General features: G+C 42.8%; 1 protein-coding gene across 2 annotated transcripts in view; it reads left to right on the forward strand.

Annotated features, from left to right (window-relative positions):
• Window positions 1–22063, forward strand: part of LOC132384818 (arf-GAP with GTPase, ANK repeat and PH domain-containing protein 1-like) — a 210046-nt gene that overhangs the window by 39957 nt on the left and 148026 nt on the right. The window contains exon 1 of one of the 2 annotated variants that reach the window (XM_059956371.1): window positions 14570–15857. The exons of the other annotated variant lie outside the window; for it this stretch is intronic. Coding sequence (XP_059812354.1) covers window positions 14570–15857 — 1288 coding nt within the window. Of the gene's footprint in view, window positions 1–14569; window positions 15858–22063 lie in introns of those variants that run through there. 2 annotated transcript variants of the gene reach the window in all.

Here is a 22063-nt window from a genome sequence, read left to right on the forward strand (position 1 = left end):
ACCAACAACCCTACTTCCTTAGGAGGCTAAAGAAATCCATCACATCCCTGGTGATCCTTACCATTTTTTATCAATGCACCATAGAAAGAATTCTATCTGGGTGCATAGCAACTTTGTATTGTACACGACCACAAGAAACTGCAGAGAGTTGTGGATATGGCTCAGTACATCACAGGAACCAGCCTCTCTCTACGGACTCTGTCTATACTTCTCACTGCCTCAGTAAAGTGGCCAACATAATCAAAGACCTCGCCCACCCTGGATATTTTTTTCTCCCCCTCCCATTGGGCAGAAGATACAGAAACCTGAAAGCACGTACCACCAGGCACAGGGACAACTTTTATCAGACCCTTGAATGGACAGGAGTCTGTTCCAGGTCAGCAAGTCATTGGCAGGTTCCAGAATCGGAGTAGGAGTTCCTGGGATTAGACGACTGTGTATGTGGGTGGGTGATTGAGAGGAATGGGGTTTGTTTTCCCGTTGTTGCTTTGTCGATTGGCGTGTTCTGTATTGTTCTGCTAAGCATTGTGGGCATGCTATGCTGGCGCTGGAATGTGTGACAATAATTGCAGGCTGTCCACAGCACATCCTTAGGTGTTTTGGATATTGATGTAAATGACACATTTCACTGTATGTTTCAATGTGAATGTGATAAATATCAGAATCAGGTTTAATATCACTGGCATATGTCACAAAATTTGTGGCAGCAGTGCAATGCAATACATTATAGGACGAAAATGTACAAATTACAACCAGAAAAAAATTATAAATGTAGTGTAAAAAGAGAGCCAAAAAAGTGAAGTAGAGTACATAGGTTCATTGTCAATTCAGAAATCTGATGGCAGACAAAAAAAAACTGTTCCCAAGTGTGTATCTTCAGGCTCCTGTACCTCCTCTTCGATGGTAGCAATGAGAAGAGGACATGCCCTGGGTGATGGGGGTCCTTAATGATGGATGGAGCCTTTTTGAGGGATTTTCTGCAATTTTTTCTGTTCCTTTGCAGTTGTCTCTCCCTACCAGACAGTGATGCAACCAGTTGGAATGCTCTCCATGGTACATCTGTAGAAATTTGCTAGTCTTTGGTGACATACCAATTCTCCTCAAACTCCTAATGAAATACAGCTGCTCTTCAATTGTAATTATAATATGTTGGACCCAGGAAGGATTTTCAAAGATGTTGACCCCCGGGAACTGGAAACTGCTCACTCTTTCCATTGCTGATCTCTCAATGAGGACTGGTGTGTATTCCTTTGATTTTCCCTTCCTGAAGTCCACAATCAGCTCCTTGGTCTTACTGATGTTGACTGCAAAGTTGTAGCTGCAACACCACTCAACCAGCTTCTGTCTTGTTCCTGTACACCTCCTTGTCACCATCTGAAATTCTGCCAACAAGAGTTGTATCACTGGTAAATTTATAGAAGGCATTTGAGCTGTGCCTAGCCACACAGTCATAGGTCATAGGAGAGAGTAGAGCAGTGAGCAAAGCACTCTTCCTTGACTGTTGATTGTCAACAAGGAGGAGATATTATTTCCAATTTTGTGGTCTGTCGATGAGGAAGTCAAGGATCCATTTGTGGAGGGAGGTACAGAGGCCCAGGCTTTGGAGATTGTTGATTAGAACTAAGGGTATGATTGTGTTGAATGCTAAACTGTAATCAATAAACAGCAGCCTGGTATAGGTCATGCTATAGTCCAGGTCATCCAAAGCCACTTGGAGAGCCAGTTAGATTGCATCTGCTGTAGACCTACTGTAGTGACAGGCAAATTGCAGCGGCCCTAGGTTCTGGCTCAGGCAAGAGTTGATTCTTCAGGGTTTCACCTTGTACTAAGTAATTGCCTGCAAATCCTGCCAGAGACTCCATGCATCAGATTCCGTCTCTGACTTCAATCAGTTGTTTTTTCGCTCATAAATTAGCCTTCCATTGGTCATACTTGGACTTCTTGTTCTTGATCACTTGTCTTGAATGCCACAAATCTAGCCTTCAGTAGACCATCAATTTCCTGGTTCATCCACAGTTTTTGGTGTGGGTATGTCCAGTATGTTCTTAAAGGCACACACTCATCCACACAGGTCTTGATGAAGTCGGTGACAACTGTGACATAATTATTCAAATTCAAAAATGACTCCATGAATATTGTCCATCCACTGACTCAAAGCAGCTCTGTAAGCGCTCCTCTGCCTCCCTTCACTACTTGGTCCTCACCACTGGTGCTGCAGTCTTTAGTCTCTGCCTATAAGCTGGGAGTAGAAGTAGAGTCATGTGATTGGGCTTTCCAAAGTGTAGGTGTGGGGTGAATATGAATTTGAGTCTGACTTCTTTTACAATAAATTGACCTCACAATCTATCTCATTATGATCTTGTACTTTATCCTTTACCTGCTTTGCACTTTCTGTAACTTTTTCACTCTATTCTGTATGCTCAATGTAGTGTGTAATGATCTGATCTGTATAAACATCAGGCAAGATGAGCTTTTCACTGTACATTGGTACGTGATAATAAACTAATACCAATACCACTACCATCCTCCAGTATAACAAATGAGTTGGCATCTTGAAGCTTGGCCCCCAAGCGCATTCAAACATATATCGTCAGCATACTTCAGCTGGTTCAGGTCTCTTCACCTCATGGGTTGAACAGTTTCCTGTCACTCCTGACATTTAGCTGTAATCCCTAAAGGCATTTATAAGAACTAAGGTGAAACATTGCAGTGAGAAATATGTCATGGTGCAGATGTTCCAGTGCAGGGAGGGTTGGGCTTCATTCATGGGACCGTCCTCCATGTATGAGCTGTGGCAGAGGGTGACCGCTGTCTAGTGAGCAACGGCTGTTCAGAGAATTGCTCCCAACTTTAAGAAAAGAGCTCACCAACTCATAGGAAATGAGTTGGTGAGCTCTTGTTAGGGAGAACAGTGTTTAACAAAAAAAAGAGAGAAAACAAGTTCTCTGCTAGTCACATTTTGTAACTATTGGAACTTGTTTTCTCTCTTTTTTGTGACTATCTTAGCATTTCAAGGTAAGGAGAAAAGTTAAATGGAAGTCTCTTGATTTGGTGTCCTGATGACTGGAAGTGTGCAGTAACTCAGACAGGAAGTGGTTTTAGATTCTTTTAGACAGTTGAGTTTTATATTTTATTTATAGTAACTCTGTGTAAATCAAGCGGCATCTAGATGTCATACATTAGAAAAATTGTTAACCTCCTGGGAGAGAGCACTGCACTACGTAGGAGATAAAATGTCTTAGACTGATAAAGTATCTGGTGCAGTGTGGCCATGCCTACTTTCCAAAAGGCTTGAGGTCGGGGTTTGCATAATATAAAGCTGGAAGCACTCAGCTGGTCAGGCAGCAGCTGTGGAAAGAGAAAGTTAATATTTCAGGCTGAATGTCAGAGTTGGAACAGAAACTAGTCCAACTAACAGGAGTAGCCATATTCAGTTCAAATCTAACTGAGGACTCATTTATCACACACATGTACTCACTCTATTCATTCCTTTCTACTGCCAGCCAGAACTTGCCCTCTAGTGAATGGACCTATTGTGTGAACCTTGACATTTAAAGCATACACGTTATGAAAGTAAGGGCATTGCACTCAAACCAAGTACTGTGCACAAACATTGGCTTTGTCCTCATTCAGTCTTTGTCACCTCTAAACCTCTCCAATGCATGCCTGGCCGACCACCTGGCTCTGCTGCCTATGATGCACCTTGTCCGGTTCACCACTACCCCAATATGGGCTGACCTTTGCCATTTAAACAGCACTTACCCCTCTCTATCGCTGTAACCTCCTCCAGCTCAGTATCGCTGGGGCTATTTGTATTCCTCCAGTTCTAACTTCTTAACGGTGTCTGAATTGAATGTATTCAAGTGTCTTCAGCTGCCGGGAGCTGTGTTCTGAGATTACTACCTCAAAGGTGCTAGCCCATTCATTGTCCAAGATTTTGATCACCAGCCCAACATCCCCTTTGAGGGGTTAGTATTAATTGTTAATACTACTGCAAAGTGTCTTAGGACATTTTATTATGTTGAAGATGCTTTAAATATGAAAGTTCTTGTAGCAGGAGATAAGGGAGAATGAATTATATTTACATAGCACCATCATGTAAGGAGTTGGCCAGTGTTGGTGTGAGATCATCCACCTTTAGCATTAACTTGTTTTTGTTCTCTCCCCACAAATGCTGCCTGACCTCTTGAGTATTTCCTGTGTCCTCTTTCATTTCAGATTTCTAGCAATTGCTGTGTTCTGCATCTTAGTTTCAGCATGTTGGTTTTATTCACTCTAACTGCTGTTATGCACAGTATTCACAGTAGTGTAGCAGCTAGCATAATGCTCTATCAGGGTTCAATTCCTGCCGCTGTCTGTAAGGAGTTTGCATGTTCTCCCCGTAAGGCATACAGATTAGTAAGTTGTGAGCATGCTGTGTTGACACCAGAGGCATGTTGACATTTGTGGGCTGCACCCACTACACTCTTCAGATTGTGTTGGCCATTGATGCAAAATGACACATTTCACTCTATGTTTCAATATACAAGTAACAAATAAAGTTATTCTAACCTAATCTGCACTTTTGTCAAATAGGTCAGTTGCAATCAAGAAGGATTCATCTCTTAACTGAAGAGCACCAACAGTGTTTGTGTCACCGGACAACCTTGGTCTCTAACCTATCACAGACATCCCCTCTGTTCTCTCCACCCCTCCCTCTTTCTTTACAAGCTCACTAGTTTCTCTTGTCCAATCTTGATAAAAGGTTGTCAACCTGAAATATTAAATCTTCTAAGCACTGTCTGTTTTTGATTTCAGATGTCCAGTATCTGCATTTGTTTTGCATTTCACTCCTTGATGAGCACTTCACAGTCACTTCAGTGTAGCCACACTTGTGACGCAGGGAATACAGCAGTCACTTTGCGCACAGCAAACTCCCAAAACTGCTGCGTGCTGAAACCGCAGTCAATCTGCTTCATCAAGCAGATTGAAAAATAACCTTGGCTGGAACATACTTCTACTTGTGCAAAAATATGCTGGTGAAGTTAGATTTGCTGGTGATGCAAATGTGAGTTAGATTACAGACAGTTGAACTTCCTCAGCATGTAACAATAAGGGTTAAAAAAAGAAGTTAAATCAGTTGACACTTGCAACCAGTAGTGTGATGTCATTTTGTGCCTCCCCTCAAACCAAAAGCCAGGTGCAGCATTCATTCTGTCAGACTTCCATCCAGTGATGTGCACCCTGTAATTATTATTGCCACACGCACCAATCATTGCTTTGTTCCACAAGAGACGACAGTTGTCTGTACCTCTGCCTACATCATTAACACTGCTGAATAGAGGGGTCAGGCCAACTTGCAGAAGTAACTCAGATGCTTTGCATATTGCCAAGACTACATTGTTAACCAATCAGACCCATTCTGCTGGTGTCTTAGCATACTTCAAGCGTATTCTGTCAGTATTGGGTTTGCTGCTACATACAGGGGACCCAGGATGCTCATGGCAACAGTGAATGCTGCTCTGTGATTGGCCAATTAGAGGTACTGTTCAAGATGGCCAAGCAATCGCTGAGAGTGTTATTTAAAAGCTTGATTTGTTCATCTGCACTTTGGATTAGGAGGGTTAGGACTTGGCACTTTTATGCTCATACTACACTGTGGGTTAAAGATACTTAATGTTCATTTTGCTGATGGCAAATGAACAATTAAACAGACCCCAACCTCAAAGTTTTGTTGGTGACCAAGATTTTATTTAGAATAGGTACCAAAAGTTGTTGTTAAAACATTTATATATTCCTCAAAGCAATAATTACTGCCAACACACTGAAATGGGCAACATTAATGTCTTTTTAAATGGGGAACAGGCTTGAAGGGCCAAGTGGCCTACTACTGCTCCTGTTTCATATCTTCAAATGCATCCTCTTTACTCTTGGGGAGACTCTCCTTGGAGCCCTACCTCAGACATTCCCTACTTCAGACTTTTCTCATCTCTTTGTAAAATCAGCCAGAATTCCAAGTTCCGATTCACCATACAGACATTTGTTGGCAACAGTGCATTTGTTGATATTGGATAAGAATAGGATAAACTGACAGTGAATTATAGTCATTATTGCTTTAAGATTGACCAGAAAGTCTTCAGGAATTACAGAGCTATCTCTTGCGCACTGCTAAAGCAACCCCAGGGAAATATTCAGATAAGTGTAGGAACAATCCTTGTAGTTTGTTATAAATACTTCAATTTGTTAGTTATGATGAGGTAAAAGTTTTGCTTGACAGAGTTTGTGATGAGACTTCCAGTCTAGCTGGAGTTAGCAACAGGCTGTGATGCATTTCGCCCCTCTCCCTGCCTCCAGGTGAGGTGGCTTCTCTGTCTGGGTGGAAGAGAGGGGAAAAGAGGGATGGGGAAACTTGGTAGGGATGGTGGTGTAAAGGTATGGCAAAGGGAGCGCCTGGAAATGGCAGCAGATATCTTTCAGTGGAACTGTAACACTGGCATGAGCCAATGTGTGCAGGAGGGATGAAGGTAGACTTGAGAGACTGGGAATGGAACAAGGTAAACATGATTAAACCAGGTGAATGAATAACACAATTAGCCCAGTACTGTGACCCTTTGGTTACTTCATAGCTAAGGCTGACCAGAGTCAGCATTTCAAAAGTTCACTCCAGTGCTATGTCTCACACAACAAGCTGGATATCTTCACAGTGGACACCGTTTGATTCCAGGTCATATTTCTCAGAGATATTCAGAGATTGTAATTGAAAATCACAACCACTCATTGTTCCACAAATCTGAAGAAAGCAGTTGTTTTAAAACAATTATTTATTTATGGTGGTGCTAGAAAGTTTGTGAACCCCATAGAATTTTCTGTTTTTGCATAAATATGACCTAAAATATGATCAGATCTTAACATAAATCCTAAAACTAGATAAAGAGAACCTAATTAAATAAATAATGCAAAACATTATACTTGTTCATTTATTTATTGCGAAAACTGATCCAAGTTACATGGTCAGGATACTGATTGAGCCTACTCTTCTCAAGAAAGATCTGTTTATGTGCACCATGCTTTGATCAAAACAACTTAGAAGAAGAATTGTAAAGATGCATGAAGTTGGAAAAGGTTACAAAAGCATTTCTAAAGACCCGAGTGTCCATCAGTCTACAGTAAGAGAAGTTGTCTACAAATGGAGGAAACTCACTACTGTTGCTACTCTCCCTAGGAGTGGGTGTCCTGCAGAGATCATGCTGAGAGCTCAATGTGCAATGTGAAGGAGGTGAAAAAGAGCACAAGGGTAACAGCAAAAGACCTGCAGAAATCTCTAGAACTTTCTGAAGTCTCTGTTCATGTGTCCACTATAAGAAAAAACACTGAACAAAAATGGTGTTCATGGAAGGATGCCACAGAAGAAACCACTGCTCTCCTAAAAAACATTGCTGCATGTCTCATGTTTGCAAAAGACCACCTGGATGTTATACAACATTTCTGGGACAATGTTCTGTGGACAGATGAGACAAAAGTTGAATCTTTTGGCAGAAATGCACACCGTTATGTTTGGAGGAAAAAGGCTGTGAAGCAAGGTGGAAGGAGCATCATGGACTGAGGACTGCTTTGCAGCCTCAGGGCCTGGATAGCTTGCATTTGTTGAGGGAACAATAAATTCAAAATTGTATCAAGACATTTTACAGTAGAATGTCACGGTAGCAGTCTTTCACCTGAAGCTTAATAGAAATTGGATAATGCAACAAGACAATGATCCGAAAGATGAGAGTAAATCAGCAACAGAATTGCTTAAAAAGAAAATATGTGTTTTGGAATGGCCAAGTCAAAGTCCTGACCTTAAACCTATAGAAATGTTGTGGAAGGACCTGAAGCAAGCAGTTCATGCAAGGAAGCCTACTAATATCCCAGAGTTGAAGCACTTTTTTAAGGAGGAATGGCCCGAAATTCCTTCAAGCGGATGTGGAGGACTGGTGTACAGTTACTGGAAACGCTTGGTTCAAGATATTGCCATACAAGGCTGTCACACCAGTTACAAAGGTTCACATACTTTTTCTGACAAATACATGTAATATTGGATTTATTTTTCAATAAATAAATGAGCAAGTATAATGTTTTTGTGTTATTTATTTAATTGCGTTCTCTGTCTAGTTTTAGGACGTGTGAAGATCTGATCCCATTTTAGGTCTTATTTATGCAGAAATAGATACAATTCTACAGGGTTCACAAACTTTCTAGCACCACTGTAGAGATACAACATGGTAATAGGTCCAAAAAACCCACACCACCCAATTACACCCACATGACCAGTTCATCTACTGACCCGTACGTCTTTGGAATGTGGGAGGAAAGTGGAACACCTGCAGGAAACCCATGCAGTCACGAGGAGAATATACAATCTCTTTACAGACAGCAGTGGAATTGAACCAGGGTCGTTGGTTCTGTAATAATGTTACGCAGACCACTAGGTTACCATGCCACCTCATACCTCTGGAATTAAAACAGGAAATGTCAGGCAAATCAAGCAGCGTCACTCGAGAGGAACAAAGTTAACATTTTAGCCTATTGCCTTTTATCAGATCTATATTTTTATGGAACCTTTTGCAACCCCAAAACTTCCAAAGAACTTTGTGGTCAGTGAAACACTTCCTGAAGTGCAGTCACTGTTTCAATAGAGGAAACATGGCAGTCAATTTGTGCACTGTGTGATATTTACCAAATAATTCATTCCAGTGCTATGGATTGGGTGATGAATTTTGACCCCAGAGCAGTGGGGAGAAATCCTCTACTGGCCTTTAAAATGATGGCTGTGAGATCTTCCACAGTCATCTGAGAGAACAGAAGGGGCCGTCGTTTAACATCTCATCTGAAAGATGGTGCTCCTACAGTCTGAGCAAGGTAAATGTTCTTGTTGGTCAGACAACACAACGGTGCTGTTCATAGAAGTACTGCCTGACAGCGTCAGAGACCTGGGTTTGAATCTGACCCTTGGCAATACCTGTGTGAAATCTCCCTGTGTCCATGTGGGTTTCTACCCCTGTGCAACCGGTTTCCACCCACATCCCAAAGATAGACTAATTGGCCCTAGTGTATGGTGAGGGGTTAGAATCTGGGGGAGTTTACAGGAATGTGGGGAGAATAAAATAGGATCAGTGTAGGTTTCATATAAATAGATAGTTGTTGGTTGGCGCAGACCTGGTGGGCTGAAGGGCCTGTTTGCATGACTCCATAACTCCAGCAACATCACATAATTGTGGGATGGAGGCACTGTTCAGCACTTAATCTGATCCCATTTCAAGGAGAGCAGGCCTGTTCGCCTAAGCCACAGTATAACAGAGCACTGGCAAGCTGAAGATGCTCAGCCATATCAGGCGCATCTAGTACTATGTAAATGCACACCAGCCACATAATAGGGTGCAGCAGGTTTGGGAAGAAAATTTTATTGGAATTGTGACCCACCAGCTGGACTGGCCCTGGAGGGCTGAATCCTTCCTCCGACACTGTTGAATTGATGATTTTCTGGTTTGTAAGGCACCCTCATCTCTACCTCTTCACCACACAGCTCTTCTTAAGCGAAACATTCACCTAGTCGCACATGTCCAAAAGTCTGGAGCTGCTGTTCTGGCATCAGTTTACTAACCCCTTACCCTTCCAGACTGCTGTTGATGTCTTCACTTTGCTGTTGATATGCTGGTTTTTCCAACTTTTCTTTCAAAATTGCTGGAAATCACAGTGCGCTCAGACTCGCTCAGTTTTTACTGCTGTGAACTGCAGTGAGGCTGACACTCACTCACACTTATTTTTTATTGTGTCACTAAATTTTGACTCGTTAAAACCTCCTTACGTTTATGCTTTGTCGCTTTAAAGTAATTTGAATAATTTATGACCGGTGACCAGATGGTAAATGTCAATGTGAGAGGCAAGGGCCTGCGCCTTGTATATTGTCCACCGAATATGCAGCACTCCTGTGCATTGGTAATAGAGGGATTTATGTGTTCTGATGATTCCTTGGGGAAGAGGAGCCTGGTTTGTATTATGTATTTTAATTCATTTTCTTTTATAGGCAATGTAATTGGAATTTGCCTCCTCTATGATGGGCCACACGCTGTGCTGTTCAGCTGCAATGCGAAGAGGTTCTTGTCTGATTTCCTGCTTCAAGTGACTGTGTGGTGTGTTGAATGCAGTCCCCCGTCCCTTTGTGATGGACATGCAGTCTGTGTGTTCAATGCTATCTGCTCAGCACAGGCTCCTTCTGCTCTACTGTGTGCAGAATTCTCTACAATTTTTCATTTCAAATGAGAGGATGGGTCAGTTTTGCTGTACTCTGCACATTTTGCATAGGCAGCTTAAAGTATACACTTGCCTCAGAGGTGGTGTAGACAGACTCATTAGATTGATTTCAAAGAAAGCTTGTCCTGTGAGGAGAGAATAAGAGTGCCATTTACTCGTTGGAGTTTAGAAGAATGAGAAGCAATTAGGCAATTTGATTAAAAAGGTTCAAAGAACGATTGAAGAAGGGTGGATACTGAGTGATTGTCTCCCCCCAGCCCCCCAGGCTGAAGAGTCTCAAACCAGACAACAGTTACCAGATAATGGGTTAGCCACATTGGACCGTGTTGAGGGAGGATTTTCTTCATTTCAGAGGCCTGACTCTGGGATTTCTCCATTTTAGAGGACTGTATGTGCTCTGCGGTTGACAATATTGTAGGCTGAGACTGGTAGATTTTTTTTCGCACAGAGGGGTGATTAAGGGTTTGGGCTGTAAGGTGTTCAGAATCATCTGTGACATTATTAAAGGTCGGAACAGACTCGAGGAGCCGAGTAGCCAACCTTTCCTGTTTCATGTTTTTTTATTTCTCATATCTTCATATTTCTTATATTTCCTTACGACACAGAAAAAAGGCAATTCAGCCCATTGAGTCTTTGCCAGCTCTCAAAGTAAGACTATCAGTCCCCTTCCCACATATACGTCCATGTAAACTATTCTCTATTACATGTCAATCCACTCCACCTAAATCTCCTACCACCTGCTTTTCTTTCTCCCTTTAATTTTTGAATTTTAAGTCTCTACCCTGTTGTTTCTGGACATTGCATTTCTTCCCCCTCCTCCATCCCCCAACTCTCAAAGCAGAGGCGATTGTTTTAAACTCTGATCAAATCCTTCAAGCATAATCAACAAGATCACCCCTTAATTTGCAACTTTCAAAGGAATACAAGCCTTTCGATTTCCCCAGGTGATTGGGGTTGGACTTCACTGCCTTATGCCACTCAGGCACAATACTTCACCCCTGGTTCACTTAATAAATAATTACAAATTTGAGCATGGTTTATTAAATTTGGAAAAGGACAGAGCAGCAGAGTCCGTTCCATTAGTGCCAGCACTGCAGGTAAATTGCAAAGCTGAGCACAACTGTAAAGTGTAATGTACTGTGAATAACAAGTTGCTCACTAAACAAGGCTTCCTTTCTTTATAGCATCACTCTTGCTGCTAAACATTACACTGCATGATGCTCAAAGCAAACATTTCCAATAAATTCTCATTCGTAAAGCCTTTTCAGTGTGATTATTACAGACCTGTTTCACTGACACTCATAAATATGTGTCACTGCCTGCAGTGGTTTGGAACTCTTAACACTTCCATTTTGGCTGGGCTGTCTTGAAGGGAACAAAAGTAATTACTGCCCTGCCTTTCCACTTCTGAAGCTGCGTGAAGTATGGCTCCGTAGACTTAGCAGCAGGTCTTACTAGATACAGATCAGAAATAGGGTTCCTGGTCAAATATCCTGTCTTTACCTAAGCGTACAACTAATGCCTATAGTGTTTACTACATGCCTCCTCACTGTGACCAGCATGCACCAACAGTGAGTGCAGAGCCTTTCCACTGTGAAATTAACTAAATAGTAAAGTGGTACTGAAACAGCGAGATTCTGTGAAACCCCCATACTGAAGAGCAGTAATCAACATAGTTCGATAGATCACTGAGCCTTGTAACGGAAAAGATGCAGGACAACTTGGAAGAGGTCGTGTTCAAGCTGTAAGCAAGTTCAGGTCACAATGTAGCTAAAGCATTGCATCCAGTTCAGATCATAAGTGCTGGGCAAATATTAATGAAACTGAGGACATACAGAGGAAATCCACAAGACCAATCAACAAGGTTTAAGTTATGAGGAAATGCTAGAGAATTCCCAAATTCCTCCTGTGCTTGTCATCATGGAACTTACAGGATAAGTGGAAGGGCAGGTGCCACATTTACACAGGTCATAAGGTTCATAATGGTGTGTGCTCTAGACTATATGCCCTTGGCATATTGGCCACTATCTTCATCGTTCTCTGAGGACTGGACATTCCATGCTTCGGAGTCCTTGTGTTGTGAACCTGGCCACTCAATGGCTGGCTGGAAATTTAATGTTTCAAATCTGAAAGGAAACTCTAATATGCACAGTGTGCTGGTAGAGCTCAGCAGGTCAGGCAGCATCTATGGGTGGAAATAAAGAGTCAATGCTTCGGGTTGAGACCCTTCATCAGGACTGGGAAGGAAGGAGGAAGAAGTCAGGTTTCCAGGATCTGCAGTACCCCTTGTGTCTATGAAACTCTAATAGAAACATAGGAAACCTACAGCACAATACAGGCCCTTCGGCCCACAAAACTGTGCCAAATATGTCCCATAGCCTTTTATTTTTCTGAGTTCCATGTACCTGTCTAGGAGTCTCTTAAAAGACCCTATCATTTCTGCCTCCATCACTGTCGCCGACAGCCCATTCCACACACTCACCACTCTCTGCGTAAAAAAAAAACTTACCCCTGACATTTCCTCTGTACCTACTCCCCAGCACCTTAAACCTGTGTCCTCTTGTGGCAACCATTTCAGCCCTGAGAAAATGCCTCTGACTATCCACACGATCAATGCCTCTCATCATCTTATACACCTCTGTCAGGTCACCTCTCATCCTCCGTCACTCCAAGGAGAAAAGGCTGACCACTCAACCTATACTCATAAGGCATGCTCCCCAAACCAGGTAACATCCTTGTAAATCTCCTCTGCACCCTTTCTATAGTTTCCACATCCTTCCTGTAGTGAGGTGATATAACCAGGTTCCTTAGATCGTCTGTTTTCCTGCTGATGATGTAGCAGGAAAACTAGCCGAGCATCTTGAGAATTTATTGAGAAATAACTTCGTGTTTTACTTGGCTTTATCGTCAAGAAAAAAATTCACTTCTTCACAGGCCTGAAAATAATAAATGTTTTTAATCTGGGATATTATCTTACATTCTGGGAAAAGTAGAAAGGAAGCAAGAAATTAATGAAAGACAAATTTAGAACTGTTATAGCAAATCCTTCTGCACTCTAGAGAGGAGTCAACACTTAATATTTGCAAATCGGCTTCCCAGTACAATGATGATGATCTAAAATTGCTGCCATTAAAGGAGTTTTATTTTAATTTAAAGAAAGTGCATTAACTATTTATTTTCTTCTGTACCGGACATCTCCTGAACTTATATCTCTCTTCATTTTTGTAAATCACATGGATGTATACAGCCGATTGACTTGTTAGATTTTGATATTGAAGATGTTGTAATCCTGTCTGCTCTGTGATTTACTTAAATTGTTATTGAGATTGACAATTATAATTTTAGGAAGCTCTCTCTCTCTCCTGTCCATCAAAGTGGTATCCACCCATTTTCCTGCTGAAACTCTTAAGTGGTTTTTTGCTGTAAATTGTAGCTCACACAAGCAGCTTGTTGGCTCTCTTCCCGTTGATGTGGAATGTATCATCCTGCATCCATGTTTCTTCTCCCACAGTAATTGCCTTACTGACAAATAAGAGATGGATTTCTACCCGAGCGATTAACATTGAGCAACTTATCTTCTCTCCAACCCACTCTGTCCCACCCCCTAGCTCACCTCACTGTGAACTATGATGCTTCTGAGTATCTTAGTCTGCTGTTCTGTCATTCTGAAATCAGTCTGAAAAAAAATGTAGGGTTTTTACTGTAGGTTTCAGTGATAAGGGAAAGGGACGACCATTAAATGTAAGACACCATTTCCTTGGAGTTGGAAGGGGATTCCAGTCCAGATTTTGCAGAGGACCCTCACTAAGCGTTTCAGACCTGAATCAATGTGAATTCTCAATGTATACTCTGGTGTCTTCATTATCTCATCAAGCTGTTTGATCGGAGAAGTGTTGAAAGGATTTCAGTGGTTTATTCCACAGAACTAGGACTTGCTTATTTTTTTTGTCTTCCCCCTCCGCCAAGTCTTGTAATGATTTTGTATCATTTTTTTTCCCGTTCAGTATTTCCTCCACTTCCTTTTGGCACCTGAAATGTAAATAGGAATATGTCCGGAAACCTTGGAAAGAGCACTGCAGCTGTGGTAAGGGAGGGAGGGGGGGGGGTGGGTATCTGTATTGTGTAATGAGGATGCTTGATGCCTAGGATGATCTCTGTTCTGCAGCGCAAAACATGTATCCTTTTGTATTGCATCGTGGATTTCAAGAAGCCTAGCCCATAGAATTCTTGTCCGGATGGGTGGTCTGTGTTGGAACCATGAACCTTTCGGAGCCCTGTGCTACCTTCGTACTCTGAACTCATGAACAGAGGAGCAATCTTGCAACGAAGGACTACTTTTCATATCTCTCTCACACTCGTTAAATTAGAGCCTCTGAGCGATGGAGGCAGTGGGAGTGAGACTTGCCAGAAGGACAAAGCCACCCCATCTGAAGAGGAACCTGGCGGGGCTGAGGCTGCAGAGAAGATCTCTTTATTACACGACCAGGGTGTCACTGAAGCACCCCGAAATCCAAGCTTAAAAACCATCCGGAATGTGGAGCTATTTCAACCTGGAACAATAGACGGCAAGTTCATTAGTGAACCTGAAGAACTGGGAGATTTCAGAACAGCTCGGAGTGAAGAGGACAAATTTCCAAGCAAAGCCCATCTTCAGCCATCGCCAAAAGCTGTGAGTAAATCTGAAATTGTCGGGTTGTTGCCTCGTTTCACACCCTGTATCCAGCCGACAGACCCTCGCAGGCAGACTGATGCCAAGCGCACTAATGAGAGGAAGCAAGATGGTCAGATTCAACCGAGTCAATTGTGTGCCAGTGCTACAATCGAAGAGAAACTTGCCAATCCTTTTGTTTCTAATAGAAGCCACAGCAAACCACAGACTGAAGGGGAGCACCCTGGAAGGCCTGAAGCAGAAGGAACCTTGAAAGATCAAATTGAAAGAGTCGTGAGCTCCTGTATCCTCCCAGAGCAGAACTTGCTGAGTAAACATACAGAGATCCAAGTTGAGAAGAAGGCTGAAGTTGAAAAGGATCTGTCACTTGAGAAAATCATAACTGTCTCTCAACATACAGAGAAAGACTACGTAAAGAAGCCCCAGTCCTTGCCTGTGATTGCTGAGAAGAGCCCAGGTGTAATGAGAAGCCCCAGTGGCAAACAGGGTAAAACAGAACCAAAAACCTTAGGGAGGAAAGAGAAGCAGGTCCGGCAGACCAACCGCCTGTCTTGGCAAGAGAATGAAATGAAGACGAAAATCCAAGTCAGCAGCAAGAAGTATCCAAGAGTGGAAAGCCTGAGGAGTGCCGGAGAGATGCTGCACAGAAGAGTGAGCCAGACAGCAGCCGAGCAGGGCAAAGGAAAGAGCAGAACGTTGGATAATAGTGACATTCACACCCTGTCTGAAGAGCTCGAGCAGGGCCGAGACATCCCAAACCCTGAGAAAACTAAGTCCAGTGCACGGGATCGCAAGATGCTGAAGTTTATCAGTGGAATCTTCACAAAGAGCATTGGCTCTGTGTCTGTCTCATCTGCGAGTGGTGGATTAACTCAAAAGGATTTTGCTGCAGGTACCAGAGGCCCTTCCCCAAGTCAAAGTAAGCACAAACTTAGCTCGCATTTCTCATAAATTGGTTTATTAATGTTTGTCCTGTGCCTCAAAGAAGATTGTACTTCTTTTGAATGAAAAAAGTAACTTAACTTTCTCTCAGAGCATTTTGGGTTCCTCCAGTGCTACAACAAGTGGACCAATCTCCAATTCAAGAGAGTTGGTTCAATCCTGGGAAGCTTCACTGATTAGCCTGCTTTAGTTCCCATCAGCCATGTTCTTGCATGCTCACACTTACTAACTTAAGTTATGTTACAGCTTTGTAAAACTCTGATGAGGGCACATTTAGTGTATTGCGTTCAGTTCTGGTCATCTCGTGAAAGCTTTGGAGAGGGTGCAAAGGAGGTGTACTAGGATGCTGCCTGGTTTGAAGGATGTGCTATGAGGAGAGGCTGATCAAGCTGGGGCCATTTTCTCTGGAGAGGCAGAGGCTAAGGGGAGATTTGCTGGAGGCATAGGTAAGAAAAGATAGCCAATATATTTTCCCCATGATTGAAAGATCAATACTAGAGAGCAGGTATTTAAGGTGAGAGAGGGAAAGTACAGCAGAGTTGTGCAGGGCACATTTTTATTACACAAAGGGTGGGGGGGTCTGGAATGCACTGCCATGGATGGTGCTGGAGGCCAATCGCATTGGAGTGTTTCAGGGACATGAATTTGTACAGAAGGGAGGGATGTGGTCAATGTGCAGGAAGGAGGGACTAATTAGGAGTAATGGTTTAAGTAGTTTGGCACAATGTGGTGGCCGAATTGCTTGTCCTGTGCAGTACCGTTCCATGTTTTGTGAGTCTCTAGGCTACTCTTGGATATGTGGATCCTGCCCATAGTGACTATACTCATTGGAATTTAGAAGGTTGAGGGGGGATCTTATTAAAACGTATAAAATTCTAAAGGGATTGGACAGGCTAGATGCAGGAAGATTGTTTCCGATGTTGGGGAAGTCCAGAACGAGGGGTCACAGTTTAAGGATAAAGGGGAAGCCTTTTAGGACCAAGATGAGGAAAAACTTCTTCACACAGAGAGTGGTGAATCTGTGGAATTCTCTGCCACAGGAAACAGTTGAGGCCAGTTCATTGGCTATATTTAAGAGGAAGTTAGATATGGCCCTTGTGGCTAAAGGGATCGGGGGGTATGGAGAGAAAGCAGATACAGGGTTCTGAGTTGGATGATCAGCCATGATGATACTGAATGGCGGTGCAGGCTCGAAGGGCAGAATGACCTACTCCCGCACCTATTTTCTATGTTTCTATATGCGTATTACTTCACTGGTATTGTTTTACCCCACTTCCAAGGGATCTGAGGTCAACCGTAAAACCCTAACTGGAATCAATAGCTAACTCTGCACAACTAGGGGTCTCAGAATGAAGAGAAAATCACCCAGGACGGAGTATGAAAAATTAATATTTATGTGATGTGACAAGGAAAGCAGATTTTGAATAGAAAGCAGCTGGGAAATTTAAAATTAAGCAATCAAAGCTAGTCCTGGCAACTTTAGTCTTGGAATCACTGTACTGTTATAAATGCCTATCTGACGTATCAACAGTTTTACCTGGTACTCTCTATATGTGACTCCAGATCAACCAGTGTGGTTGACCATTAACTGCCTTCTCAGTTCAGGAACAGTTGGGAATGGGCAAGAAATGCTGACATAGCAAGTAAAGGAAAATGTGCTCTTGATGGTCAGCACAGACTCTGTGGGCTGAAGTGCCACTTTGCATGCTGTATCTCGTTATGAATCTTTGAGTAATTGAAGTAGCGATGAGTGGGTATCGGAATGGATGCACACATGCAAGATTAGGATTACCGCTCACCTGGAGGAGAAACACCATGTTTCCATGTTCTAACATTTACATGTCTGTGTTATTCCATTATTTTTCCTTAAGAACTGGGCATGGGCAAGTCGCACAGTTTCAATCTGTTGAGCCAGAGGCAAGTGTAGCTGAGGTACCAAGTTGTTGAGTTTGGTCATACCATTGAAAGTGGGTAGTAAACCTTTGATAAGGTCCCACTTAGGAGATTGGTGGGTAAAATCAGAGCTCATGGCATTGGGGGGAAGATATTGACATGGAGAGAAAACTGGTTGGCAGATAGAAAGCAAAGGGTAGTGGTGAATGGGTGTTTCTCGGAATGGCGGGTGGTGACTAGTGGGGTGCCACAGGGCTCGGTATTGGGAACACAGCTGTTTACGATTTACATCAATGATTTAGATGAAGGCATTGAGAATAACAACAGCAAGTTTGCTGATGATACTAAGCTGGGTAGCAGTGTGACGTGATGAGGATGTTAGGAGAATTCAGGGTGACTTGGATAGGCTGGGTGAGTGGGCAGATACTTGGCAGATGACGTTTAATGTTAATAAGTGTGAGGTTATCCACTTTGGGAGTAAGAACAGGAAGGCAGATTATTATCTGAACGGTGCAGAGTTAGGTAAGGGAGAAATACAAAGAGATCTAGGAGTCCTTGTTCATCAGTCACTGAAGGTGAACGAGCAAGTGCAGCAGGCAGTGAAGAAGGCTAATAGAATGTTGGCCTTTATTACAAAGGGAATTGAGTACAAGAGCAAGGAAATCCTCTTGCATTTGTACAGGGCCCTGGTGAGACCACACCTGGAGTATTGTGTACAGTTTTGGTCTCCAGGGTTAAGGAAGGACATCCTGGCTGTAGAGGAAGTGCAGCGTAGATTCACAAGGTTAATTCCTGGGATGTCCGGACTGTCTTACGCAGAGAGGTTAGAGAGACTGGGTTTGTACACACTGGAATTAAGGAGATTGAGAGGGGATCTGATTGCAACATATAAGATTATTAAGGGATTGGACAAGATAGAGGCAGGAAATATGTTCCAGATGCTGGGAGAGTCCGGTACCAGAGGGCATGGTTTGAGAATAAGGGGTAGGTCATTTAGGATAGAGTTAAGGAAAAACTTCTTCTCCCAGAGAGTTGTGGGGGTCTGGAATGCACTGCCTCGGAAGGCAGTGGAGGCCAATTCTCTGGATGCTTTCAAGAAGGAGCTAGATAGGTATCTTATGGATAGGAGAATCAAGGGATATGGGGACAAGGCAGGAACCGGGTATTGATAGTAGATGATCAGCCATGATCTCAGAATGGCGGTGCAGGCTCGAAGGGCCAAATGATCTACTTCTGCACCTATTGTCTATTGTCTATAAACACCTTGTGACTGAGATGTAAGCTCCTGAGCACTCTTTTGGGGCTCAAATAGCCCTGGATGCAGCAGTCTAGGATCAAGTTGGCAGCCTTTTCTCCTGTTGTGAGGCTTTTCTTTTATGTGACGTGGAAGCTAATTTAGGAGTATGTGTGTGGAATGGACAATCCATCCAGCTAATCTCAGTAGCAAATAAGGGTGACATTATTTAAACAGGTAACATTATCAATATAATACTCACCACAAAAGGAGAGGACTGACAGAATGGGATCAGCACTTGTTAGCCTGATACGCTTTTCTTGTCCTGCATTCCATAAATGCAAACTATGCTGCATTATCAGAGAGAACAAAGAAAATCCCAAAACCTTTCATGGCCAATGAAAATTTTTTGAAATGTATTCTCTGTTGTAATGTAAGTAACATGGCAGCCAGTATGCATGCAACAAGATCTCATAAACTGTATGCCAAAGTCAAGATACATAATCTCGGTTGAGGAGTAAATGTTGGCTAGGATACTAATTCTTCTTCAGAGACCCATGGGATCTCACCTGCAAGAGGCATTGGTTTCATCCAAAATGCAGCAGTGCTGCTCTGGGTCATAGCTTAGATCATAAACTCAAATCTCTGGAGTGGGCCTTGAACCTGCAACCAAATGAGCCTGAGGTGAGAATATTATTGACTGAGCCATGGCTAATGCATCGTAAGTCTAAAGGAAATGTATTATTGCTGCTCAGCCCCCATCTGCAATATTGTTGGCAGTTCTGGGCACCAGATCACAGTCCAGCTTGTGTCCATGTCCTTTCAAGGGCAGGAGAAGTGAATGAAGGTACAGGTGTTTTTTTGTGATTCAGATTAAGGAATTTGTTGCTTAATTTGAAAGAGAGTTTGAGATGAAGGAGCTGAAGTTTGTTCATGAAGGAAACTGATCCGGGCAATTAGTTCACAGTATTCAATGGTTAAACATTAGAAAGTTGGAAACTGGGGCAGGAAGATGAGCAGTTTCAGATCCCAATAACTACTGAGGGGGAGCCAAGCCAGATGGGATCAATAAAAGAGGATAAAATACATTGCTTTAGGGGGAAAGAGCTGATGGATATGACTGTTCCACAGCGGGATTGCTTTCCCATGAAGAGGTGGAGTTGTTGATCTGAATGGCACATCTGTTCTAAGTAGACGAAGGGGAGGAGATATTTAATATGTCACCAGAATGATGCTACTCCCTACAGTACGATGCTCTCTCAGCAGAGTCCCACTGACAGTGCAACACACCCTCAACACTGCCCACTCCAGTGCAGTACATGCTCAGTACTGCACTGGAGTGTCAGCCCCATATCGCTTGAATCTTAACTTCAGAGGGGAACTTGAGTTTGAGGTGAGAGTGCAGCCCAGTGTGCCATGACTGACTTTGTCAGGAGGGCACACAACCTGGAAAGAAGGGTCTGGTTCAAAAAATGCTGTAGCTGTCCATTTGCTGGTTGTCATTACATCAATGACACAGCTGGGCTATGCATTTGTACTGGGTGAAATTGAGACTTGGAGCAGGAAGATCCTGGGTCAGATTGTCCCCATGCCTGTGTTGAGTAAGGTAACTTTGGCAGGGGAAGCACTGCCTTGGCGGCCTTGTGTAGTGAATACAGTAATCAGGTGTATATTACAGACTTGGTTTAGGCTAGTTCTCCACCAACCATCCCCTCATCTCATATCAGTGGTACTTGATATTACTGGCACCTATGTTCTACGTACCACCACAACTAAGGGCCTGTAGAGTGCACAAGTAGAAGAAAATGGATGGATTTCTGCTTTTAATACATTTTTGGGTGGCAGTTTGGAAGCTGTCAACAACATGTGTGAACAACTCCTGTATTTCACAAATCGGCTCCTGTTCAGTGCTTGTCCTCGTGGCCAAGTCATCGAGGGGACATTTAAACAGCTGTTGACAGCTACATGCAGACTGGTATAACCAGTGGTTCAGCAAACCCCTGACTCACACCATCCCTGTTTAAACAGTGCACTTGAACATTGCAGTAAGACTGGCTTGAATTTTGTTTTTAATTACACAACAGTACCTGTTTTGTGAAGAAAGTTTTGTACAGTAACTTGTGGGAAGTTCTGATAATGAAGGAAATTGCAAATAAATGTGGGTCATGGATTTTTTCCTCTTTGCATAAAACCCTGCTAGAGATTCGATTACACAGTTATGGATAATATCCTTTGCCCATCTGATCAATGTGTTATTCCTTGTTTATCTATACTACCGGTCACTCTTAGTCAATGTTAAATATGTAATGGATGAATGTCAAATGAAGAGGTGATCAGGTTTCAGCTCTGATACCCCTACAGTTCAACAATTTACCAATCATCATCTAATCCCATTGTGGAGAATTGTCACTTGAATGAGATGCTGAAACACGAGCTTATGTCTTTTAAGCACTTGATGATGAAGTGTGCCACAGAGCAGAACCATGGGACAGTAGAGCACAGGAGGCCTCTTGGTCCATCATTCCTGTACTGGCTCTTTGAAAAAAAATCAGCATTCAGTTCCATCCACCTGTGATGCCCATTCAAAATTTTTCCTCCATCCGCTTCCAGTTTGAAAGCCCCTTTTGAAATTGTGTTTGCTATCTTTTTAGACAGTGTGTTCTTTTGCTAATTACTTTAAATCTGTGTTCCCTGGTTCCTGACCCTTCTGTCAAAGGAAACAATTTCTCCTTATTTATGCTCTCAAAAACCTTCATTATTTTGAGCGCTCCTATAAAACCTCCCCATAACCTTCACTGATCCAGCAAAACAATCCCGGCTTCTCAAAACTCTCAACATAACTAAAGTCTTTCAATCCCTGGTGGCATCCTGGTAGATCTCCTTTGTGCTCTCTTTGACAGCCTCTCTGAAACGTGGTTCCCAGTAGTGAATACAAGCTCCAACTGGAGCATAGCTAGTGATTTATAAAATCACTGATTTCACACCTGTCCATAGCAAGCTATTGCAGAATCTTTGAACAAACTGTCTGTAGTTCCTGGCAGGTTGCATGAAGACTT

Source organism: Hypanus sabinus, chromosome X1 (assembly GCF_030144855.1).
Source record: "Hypanus sabinus isolate sHypSab1 chromosome X1, sHypSab1.hap1, whole genome shotgun sequence".
Classification (NCBI taxonomy): Eukaryota; Metazoa; Chordata; class Chondrichthyes; order Myliobatiformes; family Dasyatidae; genus Hypanus; species Hypanus sabinus.